General features: G+C 34.2%; 1 protein-coding gene across 1 annotated transcript in view; it reads right to left on the bottom strand.

Annotated features, from left to right (window-relative positions):
- Aldh7A1 (aldehyde dehydrogenase 7 family member A1) overlaps window positions 1-10,490 on the bottom strand; it is a 28,743-nt gene extending 18,253 nt beyond the window's left edge. Inside the window, exons 1-3 of the mRNA XM_072536817.1 lie at window positions 10,255-10,490; window positions 5,811-6,027; window positions 3,028-3,245 (exon numbers count right to left, since the gene is read on the bottom strand). Coding sequence (XP_072392918.1) covers window positions 3,028-3,245; window positions 5,811-6,027; window positions 10,255-10,434 — 615 coding nt within the window. The 5' untranslated portion in view covers window positions 10,435-10,490. The remainder of the gene's footprint in view (window positions 1-3,027; window positions 3,246-5,810; window positions 6,028-10,254) is intronic.
- Window positions 10,491-11,069: the final 579 nt, after the last annotated feature.

Below are 11,069 nucleotides of genomic sequence, written 5' to 3' on the forward strand. Positions count from 1 at the left end.
TCACGATACTGCCGCAGAAATTCCCTTAATTTCCTTTTTTCCATCTGATTTAGAGACTGTCCTGCAACTGCAACCATTTGGTCGAATTTGTCGTTGGAATTATCAGATGTTGTCGCCTGACGGATTATGGATGTCACAGGTACACAAGTTCCTACTTTTGTCTCTTTCTTTATGGTCACTGGGTAGTCGTTGACATTGATAAGTCTCACAGGAATTTCTTTAGCCGAAGTCACCAATTCCTTTCCAATTATGATTCCACGGCCAACCTCATCGTCGTGGTTCCAAGGCTCCATCATAACAGGTCTCCCTTCGTCTACAATTCCCTGTAGTCGCGCTACTATGATCGTTTCGCTTCTCGCAGGCACGACTGTATCTTCTGTAATGGCTGCTTGCACAGTGTTGTCATTATGTGGATGGAGAAATACCTCCTCGTTGCCAACTTTGATTACCTTATTCTTAAAATCCAATTGGAATCCATGCATATTCATTACGTCCATTCCTAATATAACATCCTCTTCGATGTCAGCAACTATAACAGTATGGACAAACTTTTCTGTCCCAATTCCCAATTGTACCTGGATTTCTCCATGAATGTTGGCATTTTCACCTGTAGCGGTCCGAAGTCGTAACCTCGTTGGTAACAGTTTCTTTCGGCTGTTTATAACTGTCGGGCGTATAATGGTTCTGGTCGCTCCGGTATCCACCAACAACGTATGCTTTTTACCATTTATGTCTCCATCTACATATACACTATCTTCACGACATTTCAAAGAAGCTATTAGTATGAGAGGGTCTTTGGAAAAGTTTTGGGTCGAAGCTGCCCCCCTAAGGCTGACCCGTTCTAGTTTTCCTGATGGTGAGTTTCTTGATTTGCGTCGTACCTAGGGTGCTTACAGGAGCTTCGTACGTGTCCTATTTCGCCACAATTCCAGCATCTGATGGTCTTCGTTTTCTTGTATGTCATGCTTTTCATCATATTAACGAGCTGGTCAAGTTTATCTTCCTCTCCTTCCTCTTTTACAGTCCTAACTTTACTGTACCCTCCAGAGGCCTGCGTAGCTGACTCATATTCGAGGGCGGCGGATAAGACATCAACCAGCGTCTTGTGACGAGCTAATCGTAGTGTTCTCTGCATTTCATGATCACGAAGACCATCAATAAACGTTTGAACGGCCAATTTTTCCATCATGTCTTCGGGAGCTGTTGGATAAGCATATCGTACTAATCTGGCAATATCTACCTCATATTCTTGAAGAGCCTCATCTTTCTTCTGTCTACGATTTTTAAGCTGCGACTGATATACATGCTCCAAATGTTCGTGGCCATATCGCATATTTAACCTCTTCTTCAGTTGTTCGAAATCATCGGTCTCCTCTACGGCTATGGTCTGAAGCACATCTAAGGCATCTCCTCGAAGAGCGATAGTCAGGTTTACAGCCTTTTCTTTTTCAGACCATCCATTTGCTCTTGCGGCTGATTCGAACTGTTTCATGTAGTTGTTCCATGATGATTTTCCGTCGAAAGTTGGGACTTTAACATGAATAGAACCTCCACTTCCTTCAAATTTCGGCCGTGTCTCCAACTTAAATTTCGTCTCGTCTTCTTTTATCTCCACTGTAATCGGATTGTTACCTCTCTCTGCTGTCCCTGTTTCTTCCATCTTCCTTTCCATCTCTTTAATCTTTTCTTCGAATGCCAACTTATCGGCAGCAACTTGGTTTTTTAACGAAGATATTCTATCGTCCAGGGCAGACATCTCAGAAGTGACTTTAGAGATTTCTGAAGAGATGTTAGCAGAAACTTTGCTTTCCAGGGAAGAAATCTCGTTAGAAACTTTGCTTTCTAAAGAAGCGATGTCGCCGGAAACTTTCGAAATATCGCCAGAAACTTTGTTCTCTAATGATGCGATATCACCGGAAACTTTGTTCTCTAATGATGCGATGTCGCCGGAAACTTTGGCTACATCAGAAGAAACTTTCGAAATATCGTCAGAAACTTTGTTCTCCAATTTCGAAATCGACGAGATGACAGCATCTTCAAATATATAAGTCTCTGGATCTAGACCTTCTTCTAGCAAAGCGTTCTTTAGTCGTTGGACTAACTCAGCCTTTTTTCCGGTAGAAGCTAATTCTCTGTCTTCGAGATGTCTTCTTAAATTCGTCACTGTGAGCTCATAAATCGTAGCCATTTTCACAATTTATTTTACGTATTCACTTGTATTATTATTATAAGTCTAATTTATGTTCGATCCCACTTCTGACACCATTTGTTGTGAATTTATTAAAAGGTTCAATATTTATAACACTTACGGATTTAATTTATTTCTTTATTTATATTAACTTATCTGACAATAATTTATTATATCCGTACGTACAAATTCGCGAGCGCGGGTCTTGAGTATTAACTGCCCTCCATATAAAAATGTTGTATTTATATACGAAATCCTGATATACTAGAACAGCATCGAAAGATCGAGAAGCTTAGCCGGCTCATTCACCATAATTTTGGTTCTAGACTTCCACCGAAATTTCTACAATAAAACAGAATAATTAGTCATAAAAGTTAGGCCAGTATATTTATCGTAACAATACTATGATGTCTGAAAGTTACAAATAAGAAGGGAAAAAGGAGATTCTGAGAAAATAGTGTGGTAGAGAATTCCACTTCAATTTTGCCAATTGGCTGGTAGCATTTTTAACTTTTGTGGCTGTTCTCAACAAAATATCCACAATTCTGTCTCATATAATTTCGTTGATCATTTGTCTTTTCATCGCTCTTCGTTATTCTCTTCAGATTACTCTTGTGAATGTACACGTTTGGGTACAGTTCCTGAGAAGAACATATCAAAACTCGGCTTCCAAATATATTGCCATATGTCAGAATGTCAAGTACACATCATTTGAAATTAACGTAAAAGTTTACAATACCTGCTTGAGACCAGATCTTATTACTGCTTTTATCTATTAACAAGCCAATAATTAAACTGAAATTACATTTAAAAGAAACATATTATTATTGTTATATTACCATAGCAATAGCACTGTTCCAGCCGTATACTGCTATAGGGAAGTTAAAAGCTGAAATTACTCCTATAACCCCTAAGGGATTCCATTTTTCTAAAAGTACATGTCCTGGACGTTCCGATGGAAAAATGGATCCGGCTAATGTTCTTGATAATCCTACAGCGTAATCACAAATATCTACATATTCTTGGACTTCTCCTATACCTTCTGGTAATATTTTTCCTAAAATCACAATTAATTATCAATTAAATAATTTAACAAATCAATAATATTACAGTATACTCCCTTTATAACGAACACGGTTATTACGAGGTTTCGCTTATAACGAGGTACATTAGATGTCCCGTGAAATTTCTATTGAACTATAACCCTTTATAGCGAGGTAAATTTGCTTATAACGAGAAAAAATAAGATTGAAAAACGTGTTTTTTACGTTTTGGCCCGGTCGTAGCTATAAATAAATACCCTTTTTAACTGCGGGCCGCCCGCAATAAACTTCTTACAATTTATGATTCTTAGTCGGAAATGTAAAATTTATGATTCACAAGTGTCATTGTATTGGGTTGACCATTCACACGTGTTTTAAAGGTTGTCAGAAACTTTATCCAAGGACAAAACGCAAATGAAGAAGCATAAAACTGTTTCACATCTTTAGAAAATATGATAGATAGAATACTGGACAATTTAAAGCAGTCAAAAATGACAAAATAACTTTATACGCTTTATACATATTTACAGAATACAGATTTTTTGTTTTAACGTATATCATTGACAGTAAAAGTAAACAACTCTTTTTTGTTTTAATGCATTTCATTGACAATAAAAGTAAACAACTTTGTTTTAAAAACGCCATTCAAACAATATTTATTAGCATCTTATATTGCTCCGAATGGCTTCACTATAGAAAGTTAATGTTTTAGAAAACTACATATTCATATGTATGCACAGTATTATTGTTGTTGGATATAACGAGATCCGCTTATAACGAGGTAATTAGTCTGTCATTTCAGTTCTCGTTATAGAGGGAGTCTACTGTATTAGTTTTTAGACTTCAAAGTAGATCAAATGATGATTTTAATGAGTTTTTACGAAACTTCATTTAAACTTTTTTATAAATCGGTTTTTTAGTTAAAATCTTTTATACAATTCCTAGCCATTCAATTTTTTTTAGTTGTTTACCCAGATTTAATGGATTTCACTCCTCCCTTTTAAGGAAAAAATAATCTCATCCTAGATACTTTCGGTAACAAAAGAATTGGTTCTGAGTGAAATTTTTGGTTAGCAATCATCATAGCTATTATCGTACATCCGTATTACTCTCTCAGGTTGCCTAGCCATGATATTTTACATCTTCCTACGCTTCTTTTTCCTTGGATTTCCTTGTTGCGTGTACTGTCCACGATATTTTCAGAATTCTTCTATACAGCCACACCTCGAATGATTCCAGTTTTTTCGTTAATGTCGGCTCTGAGTAGCAACTCTATATCCATTTTATCGAGACCTCTGGCAAGCTGAAGTATATCCCACAAATTTTCTGACGCGAGCAGTCCTTTTCATTCTTCATTGTTTTTGAATTATACCTCACTTACAATAAGGATAGCTTGTCTGCTTTGTTTATTCAATAGTATGAGATCCGGTTTATTATGTACCAGTGGTTGGTCCATGAACACAACACAGTGAAGTCAGGGATATCCCTGATCAGAGATATATTTATAAAAAGAGAGAAGCTGGATTTAGAGAAATCCCAGTTTGTTGGCTAGCTTTTGATGGAGTATCTTTCCTACTAAGTGTTGCCGTTTGTTGTAGTCAGTAACGAAAAATACCTAACAGCCTCCAGTGAGATGTTAAATCGTTGCCTGGGCTTGGGATTCTTATGGGCATTCGACGATTTGCACCTGGCGAGATTTGATATATTTCGTGTAATTTTTGTTTGGAACCTGTTGGAACTTAGTTAACTGTCTTGAAGAATATGTAAGAAACTTTTTGTTTCAGGAAACATACTCTGATTGTGGACTTGTGAACTCTACTATTACATGCTGGTTATTAGTTTTTCTGTCGACTTTGCTTATAATGATATTACAGCTAGCGATAAGATTGTCTATAATCACGTGGTATTAGTCTGCTATTCGGTATGGTATATTTTTGACAGCTCTTAACCTAGTTTTAACCATTTTAATCCACGGATATCGTTCATTTCATACTTCACACGTTGTTTCGATCATTCCGCTTGTGTGTGCATCATCTTATATGCTAATACATCATCCTTGGCCAGTAATGTTCTTCGTGTTTTATTGCTAGTTTTTGTTGTTCTTGTTTTTGGGCTGGAGTTCACCGATATTGATCTACTACTCTATGTTCAGATCTTAAATCTCCGGGTTCTCTATGCAAAATTAGGCATACAAATATTGCTATAGCGATTCGTTTCTTGACCGAGGTTTGTCAGGTTGTTATAAAAGCACCAAATATTTGAATTCATGGATACTGCTCATTTTATATTTCTGCTCCTGGCGGCTCTCAGCACTCAGAAATTACCTATTTGCAGGTGGCGCAGTCTGATAGAAGACCTGACAAAACTCCTACAGAGGTTTTAATATTATTATAATATTTATATGGATTTAAGTATATTACATCATCGTTTTTACAATATGGTTGATGATATTTAAAAATTGTAAAACTCGAAAAATATGCTTAATGTAAGTATACTTAATTTATTATGTCATTGAATGTTTACTTCATCTTTATATCAGGTATTGAATATATTTAGAAAGGACCATATTCTCTACTTACCCATTTCAATTGATACTAACTTTCCCAACGGAACGAGATTTTCTCTTAAGGCGTTTCCAATCTGTCTGACAATTTCGCCTCTTGCTGGAGCTGGTAAGTCTGCCCAAACATTCCAAGCTGCTTTGGATGCTTCCACGCATGATTCGTAATCTGTTATCGAGCCCTGTTGAACCTCTGCTATAACTTTTCCATTGCTGGGACAAATTGATTGTACTACCTACAAAAATAAATTTAATTACGATAAATTGTTCTTTAACTACTTTAGGAATGCTATTATAAAAACGGAAAATTTTGATTTTAATTAAGTTAATTTTTCCAATAACCATTTTAAAATGCAAAATTAAAAACAAATTACCAAAAAATTACTTAAAAAAATTAACAAAATTCATACAACGTAATATTTCTACTCAAAAGATTGAAAATAGTACTGTCAATAATGATATTGAATGTAAAATTTATATTCTTAATAAAATAACGCAAAAAATAGCCAATAACTAGTAAACACTCAAATTAACAGTTCAACGACATTTGAAGACAGGGCCATCTGATACGACCAAAAACAGGTGTATAAGGAGAGCTTTTCATCTGCTATTCTGTGTGTCACCTTTCCACTATATGCGTCTCTGTCTAGCCTATCGTACGACATCCAGGACGCCATATTGTTCTCTTATAAATTTATTCCTTTTTCAGCCCCTAAGAATGTAATCAGTCATGGATCTGAGCGTTCTCATTTCAGTTAGCCTTGGGTGCTTCTTGGCTGCAGCTGATTCCGCTTTGGTCTCGATTGCATAGGACATTACTGGTCTTACACAGGGCTTATGTATTCTCACTTTATTTTCTATTCTAATATGTTTGTTCCTGTAGATAATGTTACGTGGGTATCCAGATATCATTGTTGCGCTTTTAGTCTGTTCTTTGACTTCCTACTTGAGATTTCTGCTACTGGTAATGTTGACTCGCGGATAGGCACTAAAAGAAGAAGAAGTATCTAATCCTTTCTTTATGTCTATTTCACTATGACCTGAAATCTATAATAACACTGCTTTTTTTGATTATTTCTATTTCAGTTGGGCATTAAAAGCAAGTTGATGTCTTCTCGTTCATTGTGAAAATCTTTTCTTTCTGGAATTTTCTGAATTTCTGAATTTTCGTTCGAAATGTATCTGAAGATTAGTCCTGACATCAGCAATAAGAGGAATACAATTAGTTAATGAGACATTCTCAAGATTATATATTTGCATACGCCAACAAGAATCGATAGAAGAAAAAAATAAATTGTTAAAGTACCTAGGTATAGATAAATTTTGGAAGATTTTAAACTCTTTTGATGGATTACTTAGTTAATATAAAATAACAAGTGGTGTTTGCTATAATAATTTGTTTATGTTATCAGTTCGATAAGATAATGTTGTTTTTGGTAAATATCGATTACATGTCGAAACCCATCATTTTATAGCTGCGGGTGAAAATTTAAACAGAAACTACAATAATTATAATTTTTTATAGGAAAAACCTTCATATCAAATTTATACTACAGCCAACGATCAAATGTGAAAATTGGAAGAGAAGTGTCAGAAGAAGTGGAGAAAAGGAGAGGGGTCAGGCAAGGTTGCATACTGTCGCCGTTATTGTTTAATGGTTATTCTGAAGAAATCATACAAGAAGATTTGGTAAACGAGACAGTCGGCATAAAAGTGAACGGAAGTTTAATTAACAACATTAGATATGCCGACGATACAGTCATAATAGCCGACAACTTGGAAGACTTAGAAAGAATAATGAACAAAATATTAAGATATAGTGGAGAACTCTCTTAACATCAAAAAAACCAAATTCATGAAAATTAGCAAGAACAACAATACAAACGAAATATTAACGGTAGGCGGCCAGCAGATTGAGAGAGTAAAAAGATATACTTACTTGGGAACGATAATTATAGAAAATAACGATTATAATGCAGAAATAAGAGTCAGAATTGAAAAAGCACGTGCCAACTTCGTGAAAATGAAAAAGATTTTATGCAGCAAAGATCTGACATTGGCTTTCAGAATAAGGCTAATTAAATACTATATTCAAAGTGTACTCTACTATGGAGCTGAATCATGGACATTAAACCGGAATACAATAAATCGACTTAACGCGTTTGAAATGTGAACATTTAGAAGATTGTTAAGGATTCCATGGGTAGATAGTCACGAATACAGAAGTGTTAAGGAGAATATGAAGAGAGAGGGAAACGGAAAATAAAATAAAAGAAAGGAAATTGCAATATCTTGGACATGTGATGAGAGCTGAAAGATACAACATCTTGAGACTCATAATTCAAGGAAAAGTAGAGGGTAGGAGAAGCGTATAAAGAAGACACGTTTCCTGGTTGAAGAACCTGAGAGGGTGGTTTGGTTGCAGCTCAAGGCAATTGTTTAGAGCAGCTGCCTCGAATGTCAGAATAGCCATGATGATTGCCAACCTTCGTCGCGGAGATGGCACTTAAAGAAGAAGAAGATGGGAAAAACGATTGAAATTATTTTACTTCGATATAAGGTATAAGTTAAAAAATAACCACTCTTTAAGGCAGTTATAATATGATGAATGGTGGATGCTGAAGCGGTTCACTGTTTAATTAATTATATATAATATAGTTATAATTAAAGCTTTAGTGTTTGGTACATTTAATTTCAACTTATTTAATGGTAAATAATTATAAACAGCTTCCAGAATCGTATTCATTTTTGCCACTGCATTTTCTAAGCTGACATCACTACAAGCTATTAATGTATTGTTAGCAAAAAGATTAACAAACTCACAATCAACAAATAGATCAGTATCATATAATCATCATTATCAGTATCATTATAGAGTATAAAAAGTAATGGGCCTAGGACACTTCCCTGAGGTACACCTATATCAATGTCAAGTCATCATCATGCAACCTCTTCTGTCCACTGCTGGACATAGGTCTCTCCCATTTTTCGCCACTCTTCATGGTTCTGTGCTTCTTTACATTATACAAAACAAGATATCAAAAGTGCAGCAAATTGACCATTCATTTTTGGTGTCGAGTCATTCAGTTTTAGCCTGTGACCGTGACTTTGTGATCATAGAGAAGAATAAGAAAACTTTTAATGATATTTATGTACCCGAGATTGGACCAGAGAGATTAGGATAGCCAAAAAACAAAAACCATTCACAGTACTAAAAATGACTGGCAACGATTTCGTGAGTAGTGTTCCATTAGAGAAAACCATTACTAATCGTAAAAAGACTGTCGAGGGTAAATCGGTCAACTGGTTAAAAATGCAATGGTTGCGATACTCTTCAACTGAACTACTGCAATTCTATTGTAAAGAACCTAACAATCGGGAGGTTATTTTTGAACAAATAGACATTACAAAGCGCAATACATCTACGTTTATGGGAAAATTTCCACTTTTATACCCAAAAGACAGAGACATTGAAGTAGCTAAATTTAGCAATTTACAAGATTTGTTAGTGTATGTACCTACCTTATTTACATAACTTTTCTAACAATCTAAATATTATAAATTTAGATCAATATATACAAAATAATGATGATGGAGAAGATAATGTTTTTCGCTATAGAAGATTCCGAACAAATGGTGGAATAAATGTTTATAAAAAAATTAGTTAACGGTATTGTTTTGACTTTTGTTCATTTTTTGTATACAAGTATTGTAAAAATATATTTTATGCAAAAACGCACTTTATTTTTTTTTATTTATATAATGTTAGTGCAAGAGTGGCCTACAATTTTTTTTCCAAAAAGATTTTGAAAATTTTACTTTTTTGTGATATTAATGTAAAATGAAATGTACTAACTTAACTTAAGGTGTTGAAATTGAAAACTAAGGTTAATAATTCTTGGACAAACAGAGAGCGGTTAAATTGAATAAAACTTAATCGTCTTTTTCTCAAAATCAGTTTTTACCAGTTGGGCCATTCTTGCACTATGCTTCTCAAATATCTGTATTAAGAGTTTTTCAGCTTTTTTCTTCCTTGACTGGGGTATGATAAAGATCGGTAGTTATTGAAAAACGTTTCAAACGTGTCAAATTAGTTTTCAGAAGAATAAAGAACCCAATTTCAAAAACAAATCGTTAAACATAAGATTACAAACATATTGGGGGCATAAAAATTTAGAATAAGAGAAGTAAAAACAATACATCAACTAAAAACATTGAAAAATGGTAAAATAAAAAAAACATTTAAAACAAAGCTGATAAAAAAATATCGGTAAACTCGGTATCTATCTATAAATAAATCTTGAGAAATTAAAATATTCATAAATAAAGAAGGAAGCATTGGAGTCGCAAATGCATATAACTATATTATAGAAATAAATAACTTCATAAAGAAGACAAATGGTAAACGTAAACAATTAAATGAGTAGAACCTAACCAATAATCTAATTTATTTTTACACTTACCGCACCAGATCCCTTCCATGCTCCATCATAAACTCCCAAATTTCTTTCTTTCAGTCCTAAATCCTTAAGGAAGGAGTATTTCGAATCATTTATGAGAAATTCTCCACTGGCCATATTCCTAACAGCTACAAAGTGTTTAAACGCCGACAGTAACTTAGTGGAAGTGATTGGAACCCGCATAACTACAAGATTACCGGTTTGTTACTATCTAAGACGTGGAATTGTTCGATTGACTTAAGTAGATTATATTTATGTCTCTGTTACTACACTTCGTTATCAGCACTTGTAATAGGTCAGCAACTTTTGATAAATGTTGTTTACCGATTATAGGGAGGCTAGTTATATTAAAATATTGTTAAAGTTGGCACATGCATAGAGATTTTATTTTTAACTGATAGTTATTGCTAATTATTTATTATTGTTTATTAATAAATTAAAGTGCGCCAAGATAATCCATGTGTTCATCGAAAATTGATCAGTACAAAGAATATTTACACGATATAGTAGATAGGTATATACCTACAGTGTGTTCCAACGAAAATATTTGTTCTAGTAGTAGTAGTATGTTACAATAATAAAACAGAATTAAAATTTTAAGTTTTTATTTTAAAAATGCAAACAAAATGTGGAAGTGTTTACACTCTCGAAATAAATGGTTTTAAAACAAATCTTTTTGTACTTTGCAAGAAGAAATAATAAATATTATATAAAATTAGGTAAAGAGAAATAAGAATAAGACTTCTTCTTCCTATGCCGTCCCCATTAACGGAGGTTGGCGACCACATTTTTAAAAGCTTCTCTGTTTTTTGCAACGT

This window comes from Diabrotica undecimpunctata, chromosome 7, assembly GCF_040954645.1.
Source record: "Diabrotica undecimpunctata isolate CICGRU chromosome 7, icDiaUnde3, whole genome shotgun sequence".
Taxonomy (NCBI): domain Eukaryota; kingdom Metazoa; phylum Arthropoda; class Insecta; order Coleoptera; family Chrysomelidae; genus Diabrotica; species Diabrotica undecimpunctata.